This window comes from Symphalangus syndactylus, chromosome 6, assembly GCF_028878055.3.
Source record: "Symphalangus syndactylus isolate Jambi chromosome 6, NHGRI_mSymSyn1-v2.1_pri, whole genome shotgun sequence".
Taxonomy (NCBI): domain Eukaryota; kingdom Metazoa; phylum Chordata; class Mammalia; order Primates; family Hylobatidae; genus Symphalangus; species Symphalangus syndactylus.
Window position 1 is genome coordinate 54,740,477 of NC_072428.2, and position 26,938 is coordinate 54,767,414.

The 26,938-nt window shown below is 38.0% G+C and overlaps 1 protein-coding gene across 4 annotated transcripts in view; it reads left to right on the forward strand.

Moving 5' to 3' along the window:
• The window catches only part of PPME1 (protein phosphatase methylesterase 1), an 88,624-nt gene that overhangs the window by 14,797 nt on the left and 46,889 nt on the right, over positions 1–26,938 (forward strand). For all 4 annotated transcript variants that reach the window (XM_055282879.2, XM_063641364.1, XM_055282877.2 and 1 more), the window contains exons 2-3: positions 18,184–18,277; positions 18,807–18,899. In XM_055282879.2, coding sequence (XP_055138854.1) covers positions 18,184–18,277; positions 18,807–18,899 — 187 coding nt within the window. The remainder of the gene's footprint in view (positions 1–18,183; positions 18,278–18,806; positions 18,900–26,938) is intronic.

Consider the following 26,938-nt stretch of genomic DNA (forward strand, 5'->3'; position numbering starts at 1 on the left):
TTCCAAGTCTTTGCTATTGTGAATAGTGCCACAGTAAACATACGTGTGCATGTGTCTTTATAGCAGCATGATTTATAGTCCTTTGGGTATATACCCAGTAATGGGATGGCTGGGTCAAATGGTATTTCTTTTTTTTTTTTGTTTTTTGTGGGTATTTTTTTTTTTTTTTAATTATACTTTAGGTTTCAAATGGTATTTCTAGTTCGAGATCCCTGAGGAATCGCCACACTGACTTCTACAATGGTTGAACTAGTTTACAGTCCCACCAACAGTGTAAAAGTGTTCCTTTTTCTCCACATCCTCTCCAGCACCTGTTGTTTCCTGACTTTTTAATGATTGCCATTCTAACTGGTGTCAGATGGTATCTCATTGTGGTTTTGATTTGCATTTCTCTGATGGCCAGTGATGATGAGCATTTTTTCATGTGTTTTTTGGCTGTGTAAATGTCTTCTTTTGAGAAGTGTCTGTTCATGTCCTTTGCCCACTTTTTGATGGGGTTGTTTGTTTTTTTCTTGTAAATTTGTTTGAGTTCATTGTAGATTCTGGATATCAGCCCTTTGTCAGATGAGTAGTGCCACAATAAACATATTGTCTCCCATTTTGTAGGTTGCCTGTTCACTCTGATGGTAGTTTCTTTTGCTGTGCAGAAGCTCTTTAGTTTAATTAGATCCCGTTTGTCAATTTTGGCTTTTGTTGCCATTGCTTTTGGTGTTTTAGATATGAAGTCCTTGCCCACACCTATGTCCTGAATGGTTTTGTCTAGGTTTTCTTCTAGGGTTTTTATGGTTTTAGATCTAACATTGAAGTCTTTAATCCATCTTGAATTAATTTTTGTATAAGGTGTAAGGAAGGGATCCAGTTTCAGCTTTCTACATATGGCTAGCCAGTTTTCCCAGCACCATTTATTAAATAGGGAATCCTTTCCCCATTTCTTGTTTTTGTCAGGTTTGTCAAAGATCGGATAGTTGTAGATATGCGGCATTATTTCTGAGGGCTCTGTTCTGTTCCATTGATCTATATCTCTGTTTTAGTACCAGTACCATGCTATTTTGGTTACTGTAGCCTTGTAGTATGGTTTGATCAAAAACTAGCAGAAGGCAAGAAATAACTAAAATCAGAGCAGAATTGAAGGAAATAGAGACACAAAAAACCCTTCAAAAAAATTAATGAATCCAGGAGCTGGTTTTTTGAAAGGATCAACAAAATTGATACACCGCTAGCAAGACTAATAAAGAAGAAAAGAGAGAAGAATCAAATAGACGCAATAAAAAATGATAAAGGGGATATCACCACCGATCCCACAGAAATACAAACTACCATCAGAGAATACTACAAACACCTCTACGCAAATAAACTAGAAAATCTAGAAGAAATGGATAAATTCCTTGACACATACACCTTCCCAAGACTAAACCAGGAAGAAGTTGAATCTCTGAATAGACCAATAACAGGCTCTGAAATTGTGGCAATAATCAATAGCTTACCAACCAAAAAGAGTCCAGGACCAGATAGATTCACAGCCGAATTCTACCAGAGGTATAAGCAAGGTATATTTTTATGTGGTCTGACTCAGCAGGTCGGAAGTTCCTATGGCTTAAGTATCTTATCTGAAGATGGTTTTAAGTGAGGTAAGGTTTCATTTATTTGCTTGAAAGCACATCATATATTGGGCTGTAAGTGTCCTGTTCTGCTTAATGCAAGACATTTTGTGAAATGCTTCTGTTTCCATTTTTGGATTCCATGATGCTCAACACAGAAAAGTAATAGTAATGGGAGCTATGATTTTCAAGCACATGGTAAATTCGTATTTAATAAATTAGAACTCTTTAAGAAGGCTTTCTGTATTCTGTCTCTGTGAATGGCATCAGGAAAACTTGAGAGTTTTCCTTGATTCTTCCTTCTCACTTCACTCTTCAGCTCCCTCCGATCATGATCATAACAGTTCTAAACCTTGACTTTATTCTTAGTCTACATGGTGCTCAACCTTGCTACAAGGTTCTGCCAATCATTACTATCCCTACAGCAGGAACCAGTCCTCTTCCTAGGGATTTCAGGGTGTTCATTGCCAGCTTTGATTATTTCAAGAATGGGGAACTTAATATTATTTTGAGGATAGTATTGAAAACTGGTAAGGAAATGACCCTGAGAGTCAGATTCTAGCTCAGCTACTTCCTATGGTCTTAGACAAGTTATTTAAACTCCATTGGCCTTAGTTTTCTCGTTTGGAAAATGGAGATAATAATAGCTACCCCAGAGGCTTGGTGTAGAAATTAATTCCTGTGTTTATCTCCATTGTCTCCTCAAACTTCATTAAGTTATAGTAATTTGGAAAAAGGAATAAAGCTAAAGGACAAAGAAGAGTAGGGATATAAGATGCTAACAAAATTTAGGAAGATAGAAAGCAAGTTGATAAATATTTAGAAGAGAAAACTGAAAACTACTTGTAGAAAGAGAATGAAAGTGCAAGCTAATCCATATCACTATCCTATAAAGGCTCAAGAATTCCAGGTACTAGGTGCCTGTGAAAGGGGGCTTAGAGTCTTCTTCTAAGAGTTTTCTAGTTTTGGCTCATACATGCAAGTCTGTGATCCATTTTGAGTTAATTTTTATGTATGATATGAGGAATGAGTCCAACTTCATTCTTTTGCAGGTGGATATCCAGTTATCCCAGCATGATTTAATTGAAAAGGTTTCTTTTCCTATTCAATTATCTTGGCACCCTTGTCAAAAGTCAATTGACCATAAATGTATGTGTTTGTTTTTGAACCCTCAATTCTATATCATTGGTTTATATATCGATCACGGTACTACACTGTCTTTTGATTACTGTAGCTTTTTGTAGTAAGTTTCGAAATCAGGAAGTATACTGTTTCCAACTTTGTTCTTTTTTAAAAAACTTATTTTGGGTCCCTTGAATTTCCCATACGAATTGTAGGGTGATTTTGTCAACTTCTGCAAAGAAGCCAGGTGTAATTTTGATAGGCATTGCTTTGAATCTGTAGATCAATTTGAGAAGTATTGCCAACTTAATAATACTCAGTGTTCCAATCCATGATCACTGGATGTCTTTATTTATGTCTTTTTTAATTTCTTCAACAGCATTACATAGTTTTCAGTGTTTAAATCTTGCATTTATTTGGCTATATTTATTCCTGCATATTTTATTCTTACCAGTGGTATTGTAAATGGAATTGTTCTCTTGATTTTATTTTTGGATTGTTAATTGCAAATTACAGAAATACAATTGATTTTTATATATTGGTCTTATTTTCTGAAACTCTACTGAAATTGTTCCTGTAGTTTTTTAGTGGATTCCTTAGGATTTTGCCCTACACATTTTAACATGTATAGGTAATATAAAAGTCCAAGTTTAATCAATATCTCTGCTGTTCTTCTGAAATAATACAATGACTTTAGCAACCTGTGGCAGGTGGAATAACAGCATCCCCAGAATGCTGAGGTCTGAATCCCTGGAACCTGTGAATATGTTATTTTATATGGCAGAGAGGAATTGAGGTTGCAAATGGAATTAAGCTTGCTAATCAGTTGACCTTAAAATAAACAGAATATCGTGGATTATTTGGGGGAGCCCAGTGTAATCACTGGTGTCTTTTAAAGAGAAAGAAACAGAAGAGCAAGTCAGAGCCTGAGAGATTTGAAGATGCTGTGTTGCTTGCCCGCTTTAAAATTGAGGAAGAACCTGTAAGCCAAGAAATACAGGCTGCCTCCAGAAGCTGGAAATGGTATTTAGACCTCTGAAACTGGGCACTAGACTAACTCATTGCTACTATTCTGGTTATTGCTTATAGGCCTTGGTAGTAGACATATCTAGAATTGTGAGTTCATATTGATTTTTTTTTTTTTTTTTTTTGAGACGGAGTCTTGCTCTCACCCAGGCTGGAGTGAAAGTGGCACTATCTTGGCTCACTGCAACCTCCGCCTCCTGGGTTCAAGCAATTCTCTGCCTCAGCCTTCCAAGTAGCTGGGATTACAGGCACCTGCTACCACACCTGGCTAATTTGTGTATTTTTAGTAAAGATGGAGTTTCACCATCTTGGCCAGGCTGATCTTGAACTCCTGACCTCATGATCTACCTGCCTCAGCCTCCCAAAGTGCTGGGATTACAGGGGTGAGCCACTGCGCCCAGCCCGTACTGATATTTCAAAAGGAAGGACAAAAGGAATCAAGAGTTCACCCTGACATTTTCATTTCAAAATTACGATTATAGGGTTTTTTACTTTTTTGATTTTTATATAATTATCTCTTCCCTTACAACGAAAGTCTTGGTTCCTAATGACATTAACCTAACTACCTATTTGCTTTATCCAAATATGTATGTATATGATGTTCAAAATAACAAACTGTGCTACCATTAAAAATAACCAACAATATGATTACTGAATACTGTTTAAAATTTATTTTCAGTTCTTTTTTTTCCTTAAAGTATATTTATCTCACTAGAGATGTGCAGTCAAATAATTGTTAAAGTCACTTGGAATAATTCTTAATACACCATTAAGTTAATTTGTTCCCTTTTATGTTAATTGTGGTAATTGATTTGTACAAAGTGTTTAACATGCTTATAAAACAAAAATTATTTACATGACTAAAATGTTGAAGTATAAAACAATATATATTTAGAAAAGTATAGCTTTTTTTGCTTGTAATATCCTACAAGTAATTATTTTCATTAGTTTTTGCTTTTATCAATGCACTTCAAAATATGTAAACATATATTTATATTTCCCCCTTATATAAAAGATAACATTGGCCAGACGCAGTGGCTCACACCTGTAATTCCAACACTTTGGTAGGCCAAAGCAGGCAGATCACTTGAGCTCAGGAGTTTGAGACCAGCCTGGGCAATGTGGTGAGACCCTGTCTCTATTTAAAATTTTAAAAAAATAATAAATAAAATAACATACGTATGGTTCTGCATATTGCTTTATTTATTTATTTATTTATTTATTTATTTATTTATTTATTGAGACAAGGTCTCACTCTGTCACCCAGGCTGATGTGCAGTGGCATGATCATAGCTCACTGCAGCCTTGACTCCCTGGGGTCAAGCTATTCTTCCACCTCAGCCTCCTTAATAGTTGGGACTGCAGGTGTGCACCACCGTGCCCCCTAATTTTTGTATTTTTCATAGAGACAGTGTTTTGCCATGTTGCCCAGGCTGATCTCAAACCCCTAGGCTTAAGCAATCCACCCACCTCGGCCTCCCAAAGTGCCGGGATTGCAGGCATGAGCCACTGCACCTGGCTTGCCTATTGGTTTTTTAAATTTAAGATATTCTGATCACTTCTTATTAGTACACAGAAATCTTTTCCATTATTTTCTCTGCAGTTGCATAGTATTCTGTTGTGTGGACATATTCCAGTGTATTCAGCCAGTCTCCTGTTGATGGCCATTGGGTTTTTTTCATCCTTTTCTCTTTCAAATAGTGCTGAAATGAGCAAATTTACTCATATGTCATTTAGTATTTTGGGGGTTAGGGCCACTTTTAAGATAATTGTCTTTAATATTCTACAGTTTTACCATAATGTATTACTTCTCTTTAAATCTTGTGATTCACTGGGCTTCATGAATCTGTAGTTTGATGTTTCCTCAGTTCTGAAAACTTCAGCCACAGGTTAAACATTCCTAATCTGAAAATCTGCACTGCTCCAAAATCTGAAATTTTGAGTGCTGACATGACACAAGTCAAAACAGAGCAAGAAATGATGTCATTTTATAAAATGAGGGACAGACTTTCAAGACAAAAACCATTGTTAATGAAGCAGATGACTGGAAAAAAAATTTTAAGAAGCCACCTAGCAGCATACATTCTCATCCCTAGAGGACCCACCTTCTGGTCCCTTGTAGGGTTAGAATATTTGTCCCCTCCAAATCTTATGTTGAAATGTAATCACCAATGCTGGAGGTAGGGCCCAGTGGAAAGTATTGGATCATAGGGGCAGATCCCTTATGAATGGCTTAGTGCTATCCGCTTGGTAATGAGTGAGTTCTGGTTCTGAGTTCAGTCGAGATCGGGTTGTTTAAAAGAGAGTGGTGCACATCCCTGCTGTCGGCTCCCACTCTTGCCACGTGTTGTGGCTGTTCCAGCTTTACCTTCCACCGTGATTGTAAGCTTCTGAAGCCCTCACCAGAAACAGATACTGGTAGCATGCTTCTTGTACAGCCTGCAGAACTCCAGGCCAAAATAAACCTGTTTTCTTTATCAATTACCTAGCTTCAAGTATTTCTTTATAGCAATGCAAGAATGGACAACACAGAAAATTGATACTGAAGAGTAGGACGTTGCTATAAAGATAACTGAAAATGTGGAAGCAGTTTTGGAACTGGATAATGGGCAGAGGTTGGAAGAGTTTGGAAGACTCAGAAGAAGACAAGAAGACAAGGAAAAGTTGGAACTTCTTAAAGACTTGGTTAAATAATTTTGACCAAAATGCTGATAGAAATATGGACAGTGAAAGCCAGGCTAATGAGGTCTCAGGTGGAAATGAGGAGTTTATTGGGAACTGGAGTAAAAGTCACCATGTTATGCCCTGGCAAAGAGTTTGCCTGCATTGTGTTGTTCGTGCCATAGGAACCTGTAGAAAGTTGAACTTGAGAGTGATCAAGAGTATCTGGCAGAAGAAATATTTTTTTTTTTTTTTTTGAGACAGAGTCTCGCTCTGTCGCCCAGGCTGGAGTGCAGTGGCGCAATCTCAGCTCACTGCAAGCTCCGCCTCCCGGGTTCACGCCATTCTCCTGCCTCAGCCTCTCTGAGTAGCTAGGACTACAGGCGCCCGCCACCACGCCCGGCTAATTTTTTTGTATTTTTAGTAGAGATGGGGTTTCACCATGGTCTCGATCTCCTGACCTCGTGATCCGCCCACCTCGGCCTCCGAAAGTGCTGGGATTACAAGCGTGAGCCACCACGCCCAGCCGGCAGAAGAAATTTCTAAGCAGCAAAGCATTCAAGAGGTGGCCTGGCTGCTTTTCACAGCCTGGTATCAGATACAGGAGCAGAGGAATGACTTAAAGTTGGACTTCATAGGCCGGGTGCACTGGGAGGCCAAAGTGGGAGGATTGTTTGAGTTCAGGAGTTTGAGACCAGCTTGGGCAACATAGTGAGACTTCGTTTCTACTAAAAATAAAAGAAGTTATCAGCTGGATGTGGTGGTATATGCCAGTAGTCCCAGCTAGTCCAGAGGCTGAGGCAGGAGGATCACTGAAGTCTGGGAGATTGAGGCTGCAGTGAGCTGTGATCATGCCACTGCACTCTAGCCCGGACAAAAGAGTGAAACCCTGTTTGAAGAAAAAACAAAGCTGGAACTTATTTTAAAGCAGGAGCAGACTGTAAAAGTTTGGAAAACTTGCAGCCTGGCCCTGTGGTAGAAGAAGAATCCAGGAGGGCTTTGGAGTAACCACTTACTAGAGAGATTTGCATGACTAAAAGGGAACCAACTGTTAATATCTAAGACAATGGGGAAGAGGTTTCAAAGTTGTTTCAGATGTCTTTGGGAAGGTCCCTCTCATCACAGGTCCAGAGACCTAGGAGGAAAGAATGGTTTCAGGGCCCAGGCCCAGGGCACTGACGCCCTGCTCAGCCTCAGGACACTGCACCTTGTATCCTGGCTACTCATGCTCCAGCCAGGGCTCAAAATGCCCCAGGCACAGCTTGGGCTGCTGCTCTAGAGGGCACAAGCACTGTAAGCCTTGACCACTTCCATGTGGTTGGTAAGCCTGCATGCACATAGAATGCGAGAGTGAAGAAGGCTAGGCAGCTTCTGCCTAGATTTCAGAGCATATATGAGAAAGCCAGGTCCCCAAGTAGAAGCCTGCTGCAAGGGCAGAACCCCTGCAGAGAAACTTTGCTAGGGCAATGCTGAGGGGAAATGGGGGGTTGGAGCCCCCCTCAAAGACCCCACTGGAGCATCACCTAGTGGAATTGTGGGAAAGGGGCTGCCACACTTCAGACCTTAGAATGGTAAAGCCACCGGCAACTTGCATCCTGAGCATGGAAAAGCTGCAGGCACTCAGCTCTAACCTCTGAGAAAAGCTAGCAGGGTTATACCCTACAAGCAATAGGTAGAGCTGCTCAAGGCCTTGGGAGCCCACCCCTTGTATCAGTGTGCCCTGGATGTGGGACATGGAGTCAAAAGAGATTATTTTTGGAGCTTTAAGATTTAATGACTATCCTGCTGGGTTTCAGACTTTCATAGGGCTTTAGCACCTTTCTTTTGGCCAGTTTCTCCATTTTGGAATGGGAATGTTCACCCAATGCATGTACCACCATTGTATCTTGGAAGTAAATAATTTGTTTTGGTTTTACAGGCTCATAAGTGCATCTCGGGCTGCTTTCACCTCATAGGTGGAAGGAGATGAGTCTTAGATGGGACTTAGGACTTTGGACTTGATGCTGAAACAAGTTAAGACTTTGGGGGAACTATTGAGAAGGGGTGATGGTATTTTGCAATGTGAGAAGGAGATGAAATTGAGGGGCCAGGGGCAGAATGATATGGTTTGGATGTTTGCACCCTCCAAATCTCATGTTGAAATGTAATCCCCAATGCTGGAGGTGGGGCCTAGTGGTAGGTGTTGGATCATGGATGCAGATCCCTCATGAATGGTTTATTGCCATCACCTTGGTAATGAGTGAGTTCTTGCCCTGAATTCTCTTCAGATCTGGCTGTTTAAAAAGAGTGTGGCACCTCCCCCTTCTCTTGCTTCTGCTCTCGCCATGTGACACATATGCTCCTACTTCACCTTCCACCATGATTATAACCTTCCTGTGGCCCTTACCAGGAACAGATGCTGGTACCATGCAGAACCATTAGCCAGTTAAACCTTTTTATAAATTACCCAGTCTCAGGTGTTACATTACAGCAAGAACAGACTTAACACATCCCTCAACTGCTTCTGATGTTTCTTCTCACCTAAAAAAATAAAATACCGTGTTCAGTAACCTTTTCATCAAAAACAACATTGTAGGTGGGAGACTGAAAGCCTGCCATTGTTGGTTGTTGCTTTTATTTAATAACTGGTAGAGGTGTTCTGTGATGTTACTGTGCTGGTTGGTTATCCTGAGTACATTATGTTTTTTCACTGTATTAATGGTATGTTGTGTCTTTTACTGTTAAGTACTTATGTGTGAATAAGTGTAAGAAAAATGATTATCAGTAACATGTAAGTTCAATCAGGAATGATGGTGATGCCAGACAACCATAGATTTTCCACATGGGTGGCTAAGATAGTGACACCATTGCTTTCTCATGGTTCAGTTTACACAAACTTTGTTTTGTGCACAAAATTATTAAAAACATTGTTTAAAATTACCTCCAGGCCATGTGTATAAGGTCTATATGAAACATAAATGAATTGTGTGTTTAGACTTGGGTCCCATCCCTGGGATATCTCATTGTGTATATGCAGATACTCCAAAATTTTAAAAAAAGGAAACAATAAACTGAAATTTGAAACACTTCTGGTCCCAAGCATTTTGGACAAGGGGTACTCAACCTATACGGCCTCTTCAAATCCTACTTTTATTTCACTCTCTTATTTCCTTTCAGAACTTCAGTTTGACATATTTAAGACTTATTTACTCTTCCCTTCGTATTTCTTAACTTGTGTATTTTCCATCTTCTATTGTATTTTGGATTCTAAATTTATCTAGATGTATCTGAACAAATTCACTACTAGTTTACCCTTCTCCTTAGCTGTGTCTAATATGTTAAACTTGACTATTTGTTTTTTAATTTTAATTCTTTTCATTCTAGAAGCTTGTTTCAAGTTTCTCTTCATTTAAATGTATTAAGCAGTTATTTTATATTGTATTTGATAATTTCTTTATGTGAACTCTTTACAGGTCTGTTTCCTCACATATTTTATGCTTTTTGATTGTGAGATGGTCATTTACCTTGGAACTTTGTTAAAGTTCTTAGTCCTAGAATGAAGATTGATTCTTCAAAGAGGATTTGCCTTTGTTTTTCTTGGGGGTCCTGAGGGCACTACCAGTTGGATCCACTTTACATTCTCATCTTGAAACTTCTTGGAATATGTAAATGATATGTATTTAGCTCCATATCAGTTTGAGAGCTGTGTTTGTTTTTTCTTGCTTCTCCCTTCTCAATGCTAAGTTTTAAGACAGGCCTTTTTTTTTAATTTTTAATTTTTAAAATTTAATCCCGAGATTGTGGTAAGGAGCAGAAAGTTAATTCTGTTTCGACCTTTCACTGAGCTTTTGATCCTTTGGGATCCCAGCTTGATGGGAGAAAGGTTTCCTACTGGGCTCCGCAGCAAGACTTCCCACTTTGGGCTTTGTGTCCTGTTCTGTGTGCCCCAGGAAACCACAAAACTTCAAGTTCAGACAGTTGGCAAATGCCATCAAGATAAAAGCCAGATTTAATGGTCTAAGTGCCTCTCTGGGTTCCCACCTTACTTAACTTTTGGCCTGGGTCTTCCCTGTTTCTTACTTTCTTGCCAGCTCATCTATGCGTTTGAGAAGAACGAATGACTATATAATTATAATATATAAGATCGTTATATATAATTATTTAATAATTATACACTGTGATTGTATAAATATAACATCTATTTATATAATATTTTTCACACACATACTTACATATAATTTTAGCCAATATTTCTCGTTGGATCTATTAATTACCATAGACAGAAACAGTCCCTAATATAAGATGTCTATACTCAGGCAGACTGTCAGTCATTGTGTGAAAATGGGGAACACTATTTTCTAGCATGCAGAGTTTCAAAATTAATGTCCCTTTCTCATGAAGCTGATGGAGGATGTGTTTCATCAAAATAAGAGACTACAAGAAAAATATGGGATATGGGATTAGGGATTCAACACAGGTAAAAGGCAAGAAGAATTCCTGAGATGATAGTAAAATGTTAGCAGTTCATCATATCAGACAGCAGGCAGTCCCATTTGGAGCAGATGAATGGAGGGTGCCAGAAATGGAAATTTGAGTGAAAAATAGACCTGGTAGATTATTTAATGTGAATGACCAAATATTAAGAGAAGTTTCACAGAATTCAAAGGCTTTGTTTAAAATTGTGAAATACTCATACAGAAAAGTAAAGTATATGTGTGCAGTTCAAAAAATAATAAATTCTCATGTGTCCGTCACCTAGTTTAAGAAATAAAACGTTATCAGCACCTTAGAAACCTGTTTGTCTCTCTGTGAGAGCATCTCTATTTCCCACACTGGTATTGAATTGCGTGATAATCAGTGCCTGGCTTTTCTTTATTGTTTTACCACCTATGCATGTATACATTAAAAATACATTATTTAGCTTTGCCTGTTTTTGAACATTATTATTAATGGAATTATACAGGATTCATTCTTCTGTGCTTATTTCTTTCTCTAAGTATTTTTCAGATTCATGTAACTTTTAAATTTATTTTCACTGCTATGCTATATTCTATTACCCAGATATATCACAGTTTGTATATTCTATTGGTGATGTATATTTAGCTTGCTTGTTATTCTTTGCTTTTATAGACATGTGTCTACAAACATTCTTATATATGTGTTTTGATGCCTATGTGCAGGAGGTTCTCTGTAAAGTAAAATTACCAGGTTGAAGGACACCCGTCTAATTTTATTAGGTGATGCCTTACTGTTTTCCAAATAGCCTTTCCTGTTTCCTTGTTAATACCTGTTAATGTCTGGCTTCCTATATTTTGTCAACATGATGGATGTGAAATATGATACTTCACTGTAATTTAAATTTTATGTATTTTAAATTGGAAACCTTTTCATATGTTTATGGGCTGTTTGTGTTTCCTCTTTAGGGAAAAGCGTATTAATGTCTTTTGCCTATCAAAAGGGTTTGGGAAACAATTAGTGACACTTTAATAGAAAAGTAAGCAAACAAAATTAAAAAGACAATTATTAATTCTGGAAAAAAGCAAAAAGTTGTACAGGAAGTACAATTGGTATACCATGTGGCTCAACTATAAACAGTGTTTCTATAATGACTAACAGGAAGTACTTACTAATAATCACTTTGCAAAGCCTACAGTTGAAGAAATTGAGGCAGATTAATTTGCCAACAGTCACATGGCTTGTAATTATTGGAAATGAAATTTAGACTAAAAGAATCTGACTTCAGAGCCCATGTTCTTATCCATGAAACTATGCTTACTTCTCTCTGTATGTAGCCATAGTATGAAAATGGCATATAGTTTAATGAAAAGGTTTTTATTTTAATGAAATTCAAGTCCTGTATCTTTTTTATCACTTCTGCTTTGGGTGTTGTATCTAAGAAATTGTTGCCTAACCCAAGATCACAGAGTTTTACTCGTTTTTTACTTCTCAGAGTTTTATAGTTTTAGCTCTTATATTTAGGTTTGTGATACACTTTGAGTTAATTATGTATATGGTGTGAGGAAGGGGTCTGGATTTGTACTTTTGCATATGGATATCCAGTTGTCCCAATATCATTTCCCTCATTGAATTTATCTTGGTCCCTTTGTTGAAAATCAGTTTGTTACAGGAAAGGGGTCCCGATCCAGACCCGAAGAGAAGGTTCTTGGATCTCGCTCAATAAAGAATTCAGGGCGAGTCCACAGTGCAAAGTAAAAGCAAGTTTACTAAGAAAGTAAAGTGTTGAAAGAACAGCTACTCCATAGACAGAGTAGGACGTTCCCGAAAGTAAGAGGAGGAACATATCCACTCTAGGTATAATGCTTGTATATATGGGGAGATGTCTTCTGCTACAAGGGTTTGTGATAAAGGATTAATTTCTTAATTACTATATTTTGCAAGAATGGATATTATAAACTTTAAAGCAAAATTAGGAATGCCTTTGTTCTCCAGATATCAGGATAGCTGGAAGCTCTCAAGTGTGGGTCTGTTTAGTAAACATTATTAATTTGTTCCCTTAACCATAAACACCTAGAGGCTAGGAATGCCTAACTTTCTGAGAATGCAGCCCGGCAAGTCCCAGCCTCATTTTCCTAGCCCTCAGTCAAAATGGAGTCGCCCTGGTTCAAATGCCTCTGACAAATTGACTATAAATACTAGTTTATTTCTGGACTTTTGATTCTATTTAGGTGATCTCTGTGTCTGTTTTTATACCTGTACCACAGTGTTGATTGGTGTAGTATCCCACTTGCTTTTACTAGAACGTTTATAAGGATTAAGTAAGGATTAGCATCAAAGCTATTTGATAATAGTAATAAATATTTATTGAGAAACCCAGCTAAGTACTTTATGCACATTAATTCACTTCAGACTGTCAACAGATATTAGTCATTGATGTGTATCGGGCTCTGGGCTGGGAATACATCAGTGCACTAATGGAGAACCTTCTTGCTCTAATGGATCTCACATTAGTGGTGAATTAGTTGGGGTGACTGGAGGATAATAACAAATATGGGAATAAGATAATTTTAGAAAATGATTAGTTTTATGATAAATAGAACAGACTAATTTGAGAGTAACCAAGAGATGAAAGGGCATCTTTGATCCTCATAATAATGCCTATAAAATTGGTACTATATACCCCTGACATGAAGAAACTCAGGCTTACAGAAGTGAAGTGACTGCCCAAAGTCCCATAGTTTAATAAAGGCAGAACTGGATTGTGAAAATAAAGCTTTAGTTGGTAGCAAATGGAAAATGAATTCAGGTTCAGGAACTAATAAGGATGCAGTATCTCCTCATTCTTTTTCTCTTTCTGCTGGAAATAGGTTGTTAAGGTCAAATTATAGGCTAAATGTTCTTAATTTGGGATTCATACATAGGTTTCTTGAAGCCAGTGGAATTATAGCAAAATATATGTGCATGCATGAACCCTCTGGATTGAGGGTCCATAGCTTTCATCAAATTCTGAACATGGTCTGTGATAATAGCAAAAGGTCCATAAACACATTTGATTCATGTGACTCAGGCAGACACCATATTTTCTTTGTGTCTTTCACAGCACCACTTTGTCTCCTCTCTGCCAAACTTCTTCCTTTGGCAATAGGAGTGGGGAGGAAATTATTTATTTATTTTGTTAGGTTTGAAATAAATTGTATTCTAACTTTAAAAAAATTATACAGTTACCTACCAGAGTAGATTTTTATTTAGAAATTTTAGGACTTAATTATTCATTTCTCTATTCAAAACTTTAAAATTGACTTTGATTCTGCTGTCAGTCATCTTTCATATCTTGAACATTCCCAAGATTTGTTCATTGCCTTTGAAAGGTCATTCTGTTTTCTTGCTTTTAATTCCATTGCCAGTTAAGTCTCCCATTCTTTTCTCTTTTTTCTTTGTCAACCCTATTAACTGATCCTATCCTTTTCTAGCCAGGTTATTGCAACATATTTTATCCCAGAATCAAGTCCATCTTGTGCCTGTAACCAGATTGATCTTTCTGAAATACTTTTATCTACATTTTATTGACTCTTCATTTTCTTTTCTTGTTTGTTTGATTTTTGGAGACAGGGTTTCGCCCTGTCACCTAGGCTGGAATGCAGTGGTGTGATCACAACTCACTGCATCCTTGATCTCTTAGTCTCAAATGATCCTCCTTCCTCAGCCTCCTGAGTAGCTAGAACCACAGGTGCCCGCCACCATGCCTACCTAATTTTTTTTTGTTTTTAGTAGAGACGAGGTCTTGTTGTGTTGCCCAGGCTGGCCTCAGTCTCCTGAGGTCAAGCGATCCTCCCTGCTTGACCTCCAAAGTGCTGGGATTGCAGGCATCAGTCACCACGTCCAGCCTGGCTCTTCATTTTCTCCCATCCAAGTACTAACCAGGCCTGACCCTGCTTAGCTTCCGAGATCAGATGAGATTGGGTGCATTCAGAGTATTATGGCCATAGACTGGCTCTTCATTTTCTAGGATATCATCTATGACTGTTGGGCCCCTCCAAAAAATCACACACATACAAATAACCGGAAAAAGAACACATATTCCCCATTTTATTAAGCTAACATTCTTTCTCCACTATCTAATTGTGTCAGCTTCTTTTAGCTTTTCCAAAATACTGTACTATTCCACCTCATTCCAGTTAGCTATTTTGTTGTTTTTTGTTTTCAGTGTTCCCTGTGACAGGCAGCAGGCTGAGTCCTTATCTGCCTGAAATGTCTTATCCCTCTCTCCATCCCTATTTCTATCAGTGCAAATTCTTTCTGTCCTTCAATGCCTAGCTTAAGCGTGTCTGTGTGTTTTTTTTTAAGCCTGTCTTTCTTCTCCAATCTGGAAGTAATCTTTCTTTCCTCCTTTGAACATTCACTGCATTTTAGCTGTATTTCTTAGGGTATTTAACTCTTTGTATATTTTGTTAGATATTTATGTACTTAATACTAACTTCTTGATAGCAGATGCATTGTCTCTCTAGTTTTATAATTGTCCCAGCATCCCTCATTATCCTATGTCAGTTCCAGCCTTATACACATAATAGGTTCTTAGTAAATATTTTTTGAATGAATTAATCCTTTTTTTTGAGAGAGAGAGACAGGGTCTCATGGTTTTGCCCAGGTTAGAGTACAGTGGCTATTCACGAGTGTGATAATAGTGCACTACAGCCTTGAACTCCAGGGCTCAAGTGATCATCCTGTCTCAGTCTCCCAAGTAGCTGGGACTACAGGGGTACACCACCACACCCAACAATAAATTCTTCCTTTTAAAATGTAACTATATTAGTCTGTTTTACGCTGCTGATAAAGACATATCCAAGACTGGGTAATTTATAAAGAAAAAGAAGTTTAATGGACTCACAGTTCCACGTGGCTGGGGAGGCATCATAACATGGTGGAAGGAAATAGGCATGTCTTACATGGTGGCAGACAAAAAAAAAATTGAGACCCAAGTGAAAGGGGTTTCCCCTTATAAAGCCATCAGATCTCATGAGACTCATTCACTACCATGAGAACAGTATAGGGGAAACTGCCCCCGTGATTCAATTATCTCCCACCAGGTCCCTCCCACAACATGTGGAATTATGGGAGCTACAATTCAAGATGAGATTTGGGTAAGGACATAGCCAAACCATATCAGTAACTTAAACTTGTTATGCTTTTGAAAGTTCTTTCACTACTTTAAAATTCTTTCATTATGACCCCATGGGGGGGGGAATTAGTAATTAATCTAAAAATTATAATTTAAAAAGGCCTACACAAACTATAATGACTATAAGTATCTAGGCATAAAATAAGACTCTAAAGCTATTTTTTAAAATCAATCTAAACTATATCCCTAAAATTCACAATATTCTGTTCTGACTAAAATACAAAAATAATGTAAGATTCTTGCCACCTGTGTAATGTCTAATAGTAGTTACAAAATTAATTGAAGTCTTCTAGTTTATAAACAATCGTGTGTTTTGTGTGTGTGTGTGTGTGTGTGTGTGTGTGTGTGTGTGTGTGTAGATGAAGTCTCGCTCTGTCACCCAGGCCGGAGTGCAGTGGCGCGATTTTGGCTCACTGCATCCTCCGCCTCCCAGGTTCAAGTGATTCTCCTGCTTCAGCCTTCTCGAGTAGCTGGGACTACAGGCGCGTGCCACCATGCCCGGCTAATTTTTGTATTTTTAGTAGAGATGGGGTTTTGCCATGTTGGCCAGGCTGGTCTCGAACTCCTGACCTCAGCTGATCTGCCCACCTCGGCCTCCCAAAGTGCTGGGATTACAGGCGTGAGCCACCACGCCTGGCCCAATTATGTGTTTAAAAGAAGGTGTTAGGGGTATGCTAGAAAATCTTTGTGGGAGTAGGAGCAACCTTTGGAGATGGAGAATTATTGATTCCTTAAATAAATGGGAATTACTCATTTGGTAGAAATAAGTTGGGTAGTCTCTGGAACCTGTTTTTTTGTTTATTTTTATTTTCATTATTATTTTTAAGAGATGAGACCTCACTTGTTGCCCAGGCTGGATTAGAACTCCTGGGCTCAATTTATCTTCCCACCTCAGTCTCTCCCGAGTGGCAGGAACTACCGGCTTTTTTTTTTTTTTTTTGAGATGGAGTCTCACTCTGTAGCCCAGGCTGGAGTACAGTGGTGCTATCTTGGCTCACTGCAAGCTCTGCCTCCCGGGTTCATGCCATTCTCCTGCCTCAGCCTCCCAAGTAGCTGGGATTACAGGTGCCTGCCACCACGCCTGGCTAATTTTTTGTATTTTTAGCAGAGACGGGGTTTCACCGTGTTAGCCAGGATGGTCTCAATCTCCTGACCTCGTGATCTGCCCGCCTCGACCCCCCAAAGTGCTGGGATTACAGGCGTGAGCCACTGCGCCCGGCTACAGGCCTTTTTTGTATTTTGTTTTTTTAAATGAAGGAAATTAGAAGTGGAGGGTGTTCTCCTGTGAATAATTTCTATTTATAGGAAGTAAGTTTTCTTTAACTGGTACCTGGCTAACTTGTAAAGGTTCTTTGGCATTGGCAGAGTCAGCTATATTTAGACTACAAAAAGAAAACCTGTAATAATGTGTACTTAAGCCTTATTACTTTTCAGAAGCATAAATGACAGCATGAGAAGATAAAAGGATAAAAGAAGTGATACAGCATTGGGGTAAAGAGCAGAGGCTTTGGAGAGTGGCAGAACTGGATTTGAATTTTGTCACTACCATTTAGTAGTTGTGTGGCCTTGTCAAGTTACTTTTATATCTAAATCTGTTTTTCATCTGTTAAATGGGCATAAAAAGTTTTGTGAGGGGTTAAATGGAATCATGTCTGTGAAGTATTTGGCACAGGTTGTATATTGATTGTTTGTGAATGACAAGGAAGCATGAAAGAGTATGGAGAATTAAATGTGTAAAGGAGTAATAGTGACCAAGACTATTGACTATTGACTGAGGTAGGAATGATACTAAAGTCAGTTGGGAGGATGGAAATGAGCCTACAGCCAAGAGCAAGGTGAAAAACTAGCAGGTTTTGTGTGTATATGAACACAGAATTTATTTGTGATTAAAATATACTAATGAATTTTGAAAAATCCTTAAATTTTTACTCTTAAATCTGTGTTTGGATTTAAATACATTTTAAAATACTTTTTTAAATACATTTACATTATTAGGTAATGCAATACATTAAATACATTTTTAATATGATACTTTGTGACAAACTCTTTATATCTTTAAAATACCTTTGCTGTTTTCATTACCGACTGACATTAGCGTTTATTGACCAAGATTTTCTTTCTTTATGCATAATTTTTCTTGAAATGTCTCTTTTTTTTCCTCAGCCCTGGAAGAAAGCGGGACTTTTCCCCTGTTCCTTGGAGTCAGTATTTTGAGTCCATGGAAGATGTAGAAGTAGAGAATGAAACTGGCAAGGATATATCCTTTGCAAAATGGCTTATTTTTTAGTGAGCTTATGATGTTGTCTAAGTTAAAAGACTTGAGTAGTTTCTAAAATGTTCTTTATTCCTGCTACTTATTTCACCTTATTCCTCACTTGTTCTTTATGGAATATTACCTGTAAGTCCATGCCAATATCTTTCTTGGCTGTAATTCTCTAATGCGTGGAGAAGGGTTTAAGAATTAAATTCTTGAAACTGATATACTGTCTTAGGGGTCCAGGGGAAGGTTTCATGAGTCAAGTGAGTTGAACTAGTTTCGTTTCTAGAATCCAGGGGTTATGTCCTCATGAGGGCAAAGGGAATATTTTGTTTTTTCATTGAATAAAATGGTCACACGGGCTTCATGCTTCAAACAGAGGGTTGGTGTCTCAGAAATGTCTGCTTACATCTCTTACATTTGGCAGTCTGCAGTTTTGCATGTAAGTTTCTAGTGGTATTACTATGATCAAATAATGAAAAACTTTAATGAGCAAAAACATAGATGTTTTATCTTTAACTATTCATACACTTTTCGAGTCTACAAGAGTGGTTCAGAGGGTCCAGTCCTGCTCCTTCTGCATGGAGGAGGTCATTCTGCCCTTTCTTGGGCTGTGTTCACGGTAAGTAGGTTGTTGATAGTACAAGTTAATGTTAGCACTTTTGAACTAATTAAAGTATAGGGACAAATCTTGGAAGTTAACACATTCTATTTGGGAAGCAAGAATTGCTATTCCAGGCATACACACAGACTGGGTGGTATGTTCTTCAGTATGTCTGAAGAACAAAGAGAAGGTTGGAGGTTTTATAAAAAGGAGAAATGTTATGTATTGTTCTTTGAGAAAGTTAATTGGCACTAGTAAAGGTTTGGGGAGAAAAAGAAAAGATAATAGGGAGTGATGGAAAATGTGAAAGAAAAATTTAAAAATGTTAAAAAAGGTTTTGGAAGCTGGCAAGTTCTGATTGATAAGTAACTGCGGTGAGTAAAATTAGTCTTAGAGACACAGCAGGTTGTTTCAGTAGCTATTAGATAAAACTGGTTTCATATTTTAGCAGGCAGTTTCAGCAGCCAGGCTTGCAGAGAATTACTTACATTCTTGCAGCAATGTTATGTGCCCTGAGTGCTTTTTCTCCCTGGCCTCTCAACTCTGTTTTAATGGGATATGACAAGAATAACCCAATTTGTGTAAACTTCCATAGTGCAATTATTGTTTACTTCTTTGACTAGCCCAACTCTTCATTTTGTGTAGAGAAGCAGACATTTTATTTAGGTGTTTTAGATAATGTCTATCACTTTGTCTCCCATATAGAGCCTATGTAATACTTTGCACGTGGAGATATCTCATAAGAACTTGGAAAATGTTTCTTCCTTTTTGAAATGATTCTTTATATTTTAACGGTGCTTGTTAGCTACAAGGAAGTAAATAATATTTGGCTAATGATACTGTGGTCTAGAGTAGAAGATATGTGTCCGTGTGAATGCTGTCAATTATAGATCTTCGTAATACCCTTGACTCTGGGGTGGGACAGCCCATGTGCAAGGAGAGATACTGCTAAGGAAGATACTAGCAACATCTGTGTTTAAAATGAAGTTGTCATCTTGTGTGTGTGTCAAGCAGATATGCATCCTCTATTTACCACTAGAGAGCCTGAAGGACAGAAAATGAGAGCAAGTGGGAATGCAGCACTAGGTACCTGGAACCAGGTGGCTGTGGAGTTGAGGAAGTCCCTGAACATAGCACTTTGTTCCTGGCAGCAGGGATTATTGGGGTTAAGTTTAAATCTCAGCCGGGCGCGGTGGCTCATGCCTGTAATCCCAGCACTTTGGAAGGCCGAGGCGGGTGGATCACGAGGTCAGGAGATCGAGACCATCCTGACTAACACGGTGAAACCCCGTCTCTACTAAAAATACAAAAAAAAAATTCTCCGGGCGTGGTGGCGGGTGCCTGTAGTCCCAGCTACTCGGGAGGCTGAGGCAGGAGAATGGCGTGAGCCCGGGAGGTGGAGCTTGCAGCGAGCGGAGATCGCAACACTGCACTCCAGCCTGGGTGACACAGCAAGACTCCGTCTCAAAAAAAAAAAAAAAAAAAAGTTTAAATCTCATCTTGTCTCTTCTTTTAGACCATGAATTCCTTGAAAATAGGGATGATGTCTTATACTTTTTTGTTTCCCAAATGGCTTGAAACAGTTCTTTAAACATAGGCACATATTCAACCACTATTAAATGATTTGGCCCTTGTCTTGTTTGCTACTTTTTTCTCTTACTCTAGGATAAATTGTGTGACTTTTCCATAAGTACCAGGCTCTGTCATGTCTCTGGACCAGTACTGTCCAATAGAAATACAGTGCAAACCACATATGTCATTTTAAATTTCTTAGTAGACACTTTAAATAGATAAAAAGAAACAATAAGTTAATTTTAATGTACATATATTTAGCTATTGTATCCACACTATCACTTCAACATGTTGAATTAATTATATTGATTACCTAATCAATATAAAAATTATTATTGAGATATTTACATCTATTTTTATACTGTAAATTTAAAAATTTTATACTTACAGCACATCTCAGTTTGGGCTAGCCACATTTCAAATCATAGCTTTAGTCATTTACTTCGCAAATAGATTGCAAAGTTTTTTGGAGGCAAATTCCATGGCTTATTATGCCTAGCACATATTGTACGCTCGAAGAATTTTATGTATGTATTTATTTTTTAAGAGACGGAATCTTGCTATGTTGCCCAGGCTGGACATGAACTCCTAGGCTTAGGAGTAATTTTCTTCCATTTTTCTATTTTCTAGGTTTTCAGTTAAATGTTTATTACTTTGATAATTTAAAGACTGTTTTTTTCTTTTACTGGAAACTATTTTCAAGGAAAAAGGTCATATTCACTTCTGGATCTGACAAGTTTGGCAAACTGAAACTTGTCCAGAGAAGAGCAATCAAGATTAGAATACTTTAAACAATAGCATTTAAGGAACAATTGAAGGAACTGAAAGGGGTTTGCCTGAAGAAAAGAAAGACTTGGGAGACATAATATTTGTTTTCAGTTGTATTTTATGTATGTATTTTTAAGACAGGATCTCAGTCTATCACCAGGATAGTGTACAGTGGCACAATCATAGCTCACTACAACCTCAACTCCTGGGCTCAAGCGATCCTCCCACCTCAGCCTCCCAAGCAGCTAGGACTACAGGTGTGCACCACCACTCCCGGCTAATTTTTAATTTTTTTGTAGAGACAGGGTCTCACTGTGTTCCCCAGGGTGGTGTCAAACTCCTGGCCTCAAGCAGTCTTCCTCCCTCAGCCTTGCAAAGTGCTGAGAATTACAGGTGTGAGCCACCAAGCCTGCCCTTCAATAAGAAAAAATCCAGCCACATCTTTTAAATATTTACTGTATACCAGGTACTATGCTAAGTGCTTAAGTGGATTATCCCATTTAATTTTTCTGTAATACTATGAGATTAGACAGATAAGGACTGAAATTTAGAGAAGTTAGAGAGCCAATGACAGCATGAAAACTCATACTTGTTCTGACTCCAGTGTGCATATTTCTTTGAAGACTGCTTTTATGCCACCTAAGAGGAAAGATTCAGGGCAGAAACTATAGAGACCTATTTTTGACACACATAGGCAGAAATTCTAAAGATTAGGACTGTTACAAAGCAACCCAGGTCCTCTGCAGAGGAAAAGCAAGCATCATTTCACTGAAAGGATTTAATGGTGAATGTATTCTTCCAAGTTCCTTCTTGTGCATAATTCTATAAAATCCTTGATCCTGAGTAGAATTCCTTTTCCATCTAAATGTTTTGTGGTTTGGGAGGGAAAATCCCCCAAATCCAGATTCACCAGAAGTTCTATTATGTATGAAGAGAAACCATTTATACCTTGGCTTTAATAACAGAAACAAACAAACAAGCAAGCAAACAACCATAAAGCACTTGGGAAACTTTTATCTGTAACCACTTTTGTGGAACTATCAAAGGGATATAATTATTAGAAGAAAGTTATGTTGTTTTAAAGGATAGTCTTTAAATATCTAGAAAATTAATTTTTGAACCTTTTATTCCTTGTTTATATTCAATAAGTTAGTGATTGTAGTTGCTGCTACAGTAGTCAAGTTTATCATATATAATGGGTGATAATGTATGGCTTCTGTAGCCTTCTTCCATCAGCAAGTACTAGGTATAACAGACCACCTAGCTGCTGTGGGAGAATCCAGAATGAAGCAGAAACTGAAGTTTGGCTGAGCCAGAAGAGAGATGAGAGGAACAGTGGGAGCTCATTAGCACATGCAGCCACAGCAGGCTAGATTTTTGCCAGCCTCCAATGGTTTTCAGCTTTGGTACCTCTGAAGAATCTGGGACCAGACAAGTGTGTATTGATTGAAGCTAAGAATTGAACCTGAGTGTCTGCTGATTCCTATTTCTTCTTCTAGTTAATTCAGTTGATTTCAGCAAATATTTACTGAGTATATTCTATATCCCAGGCTTTGTGCTGAGTCACTAAGGTTCAAAAAATGAAACTTCAGGGTCCGTCATGGTGGCTCATGCCTATAATCCCAGCACATTGGGAGGCCGAAGCGGGCAGATCACGAGGTCAGGAGATCGAGACAATCCTGGCCAGCGTGGTGAAACCCTGTCTTTACTAAAAATACAAAAATTAGCTGGGCGTGGTGGCACACACCAGTAGTCCCAGCTACTAGGGAAGCTGAGGCAGGAGAAACGCTTGATCACGGGGGGCAGAGGTTGCAGTGAGCCAAGATCGTGCCGCTGCACTCCATGCTGGCGACAGAGTGAGACTCTGTCTCAAGAAAAAAAGAAAAAGAGACTTTACTCTTTAATAAGATCAGCCAATCAGCAAATACTTACTAAACCCCTGCTGTGTACCAGGCATTGTACAGGTGCTGTGGATACAGTGGAGAATTAAACATAAATTCCATCTTCCTGTTCTTACGATGTTTAAATCTAATAGGGAAGGTAGGAAAAATGGAAATGGCACATGTATACAAAAAATACAGCAAATATTTTAAGAAACTTTTATCTCAGACTAGGTTTTGAATGTCAAAGCAGTGTAATCTATCTGAATTTTAGATAGATGGGGATAATACCTCCTAGTTAATAGAGTGGTTGTGAAAATTCAACGAAAGATGTAAGGTTCTTGGTAAAGTGCTTGACTCATAAGCACTCAGTTGTTAGATGAGTTTGCAGCAAGATACAAAGGTAAGGCAGAGGAAGGAATGATTAACTTATGGTAGATGAGGGGACTACAAAGAAGGTTTCATAAGAGAGGACATCTGAAATGGTTTTTAAGACTAAATAGAAGTTGGATTAGTAGGGAAGGCATGCCAAGAAAAGCACAAAGGCATTGAAGAGTATAACAGTGAAGTATGTTTTAGAAATTACAAGTAGCTTGGCTATAGTTTGAATAGAGTTGAGGTTGTAGTTGTATAATATATGATGAGGGTGGGGAGCAGGGAAAGAGGTGACTAGAGAGATCACTGGAGCAAAGTTATAGAAGGGCCTTGTACCTAGCTAGGGAATTGTACCTTTAGTTTCCTTTTACTTCTGGGTAACAGTAGAGGGAGCTATTTTTGTTTGTTTGCTTTTGTTTTTGATACAGGGTCTCACTCTGTCACCCAGGCTGGAGTACAGTGACGCAATCCTGGCTCACTGCAACCTTGACCTCCTGGGCTCAAGTGATCTTCCCACTTCAGCCTCCTGAGTAGCTGGGACCACAGGTGCGCACTGCCACACCAGCTATTTTTATTTTTTATAGAGAGGGAATCCCACTATATTGCCCAGGTTGGTCTTGAACACCTGGCCTCAGGCAATCCTCCTGCCTCAGCCTCTCAAAGTGCTGGGTTTACAGGCATGAGCTACTGTGTCTGGCCATGGGAGCTGTTTTTAAACACAACATTTACCCCACCCACATCCACATTAAGCATATTTTAGGCATGCCAAAATTAGGCAGTGTAGAAAGCATGTTTTGCTTGACACACATTCACACTGTAAAGTTCTGGTGAGTTAAGTATCTTGATACACATTTACCTGATTGCAATTGAGTACCACTGTTTTAGGCAATAGGAATCTATTGAAGAGCTTTAGAAAAATCAAAATACTAGTATAGATGATTGATTGGGCAGGAAACCACAGTGGAGGCAGGGAGACTAGTTAGAAAGCTATTCTTATATTACTCAATTCTAAATATTTGACATCTTATGGAGTATTAATTTCTCTCAAAAAGGAGGAAGTTCATTTACATTTCCACCATGTAAAAAACTACTTAGGATAATACTGTTTTAAGCTATTTGATTTATTTATGAAGGTATTATTAGTCTAATACCAAAACCAGGCAATGACAATACAGGAAAACTAAGCCAGTCTCTCTTATAAAATAGATACAGAAGTGGGGCATAGTGGCACACACCTATAGTCTCAACTACTTGGGAAGCTAAGGTGGGAGGAGTGCTTGAGCCCAGGAGTTTGAGGTTGTGGTGAGCCAAGATCATGCTACTGCACTCCATCCTGGGTGACAGAGCAAGACCTCATCTCATTTATACATACATACGTAAATATTCATTCACTTGCTCATTCACCTAATCCTAAGGAAAATAACAGCAGATTGATAGTGTGGTAAAATAATAATACACTGTGACCAGGTAGGTTTTTGTTCAAGGAATGCAAGAATGTCTCAGCATTAGAAAATCTTACCAGTATGATTCACCTCTTACCTCACTTCATGCCCCAAAAAGGACTTGATAAACTATAATATCCCTTCATGTTAAAAACTCTTGGCAACTAGGAATAGATGAAAAACTTCCTAAAGATTATAAAATTCATACAGAAACTAGAAGATTGCATAAATGTCATACTTAGTGGTGAAACAGACACATTGACACATTCCTTTTAAACTCAGGGATAAGACAAGTGCTGTGTTTTGGGTATTTGACCACTCTAAATCTCAGTTGAAATTTGATCCCTAATGTTGGAGGTGAGGCCTAATGGGAAGTGTTTAGGTCATGGGAGTGGTTCCTTCATGAATGGCTTGGTGCCATTCTAAATGGTAATTAGTGAGTTCTTACTCTCCTACTTCCAAGAGTTATTTAACAAGATCTGATATCTCCCTCCCCAATTTCTGCTTCCACTTTTATCACATGACCTTTGCACTTGCCAGCTACCCTCAGCCTTCTACCATGAGTGGAAGCAGCCTGATGCACTCAGCAGCAGAAGCAGATGCTGGTGCCATACTTCTTATACAGCTTGCAGAACTGTGACCCAAATAAACTTCTTTTCCTTATAAATTACTCAGGCTCCGATATTTCTTTATAGCAGCATAAATGGACTAAGTCAGTAAGGGTGCAATTTTCAGTGTTATACTGGAGTTTCTAGTCAAACATACAAAAAAACAAGTTTTAAAGATATGAAAAAAATAGCTAGAACAGTTACTATGTGAAGATATTCTCTCTCTAGAAAATCAGCTGACAAACTACTAGTTAAGCAGTAGTTTACAAAGTTGATGTTTAAAAAATCGGTTTTTTCTAAAATTAGCACTTAGCAGATCTGGAAATGTAATAGGAAAAATGATCCTATTCATAAAAGCAACAAAATATAAAATACTTGGGAATGGACTTTATTTTTTAAATGTAAGACATTTATGAAGAAAACAATAAAATGTCACAGAAGGATTTAAAAGAAAATCTGAATAGGGAAATAAGTTATGTTCCTGTGTGAATCTAGCTAAACTGGCTAAGATCCCAGTGGAATTTTTTCATGAGAGTTAATTAAACAAACTGAAATTCACACAGAATAATAAATGCCTAGGAATAACCAAGATAATTTTGAAAAAGAGCAAGAAAAAGAGCAATCTGGTCTTTCAGATAGCAAAACATAATCTAAAAGTCTATCAGTTAATAGTATAGTATTGGCAGAAAGAATAAAGAAATAAGCCCACGTATAAAAAGGAATTTAATACACAGTGAAAATAACAATACAAATGGATTAAACAATACAAATGAATTTGAAAAACAAATCATAAGAAAATTCAGATATGACCTTAAGGCAGGCCTTCTTAAACTTAGCCAAGAGAAGTAAAAGCCATAAATAAAAGATTAATTTGACTTTACCAAAACAAAAACTTCTAGACAAAATACCTTAAAGTTAAAACACAAGCTATGTGCTAGATAAAAAATATTTCATATATGTGCAATACAAACTATAGGCAAAGGGTTAATATTTTCATTATATTAAAAAGAAGAAAAAACTACAAAGGAATAAGAAAAAAGAGAATCCAGAAGAAAAATGGGCAAGAGATAAGAAGTGTTAGTTGACAGAAGAAGAAATATAGATAATGGATAAATTTACAAAAATGGGACTACCTTACTATTAATTAGCAAAATATAAAGTAAAATAAAAGAATAACACTTTTGAGAGGGGCAGCAGAGCAAGATGGTGAAATAGAAGCCTCCACTTACCATCTCCCCACAGGAACACCAAATTGAACAAATGTCCACACAAAAGAGCACCTTCATAAGAACCAAAAATCAGGTGAATGATCACAGTACCTAGATTTATCTTCATATCACTTAAAGAGACACTGAAGAGAATAGAAAAGACAGTCTTGAATTACTGACACCACCCCTTCCCCATCTCCTGGC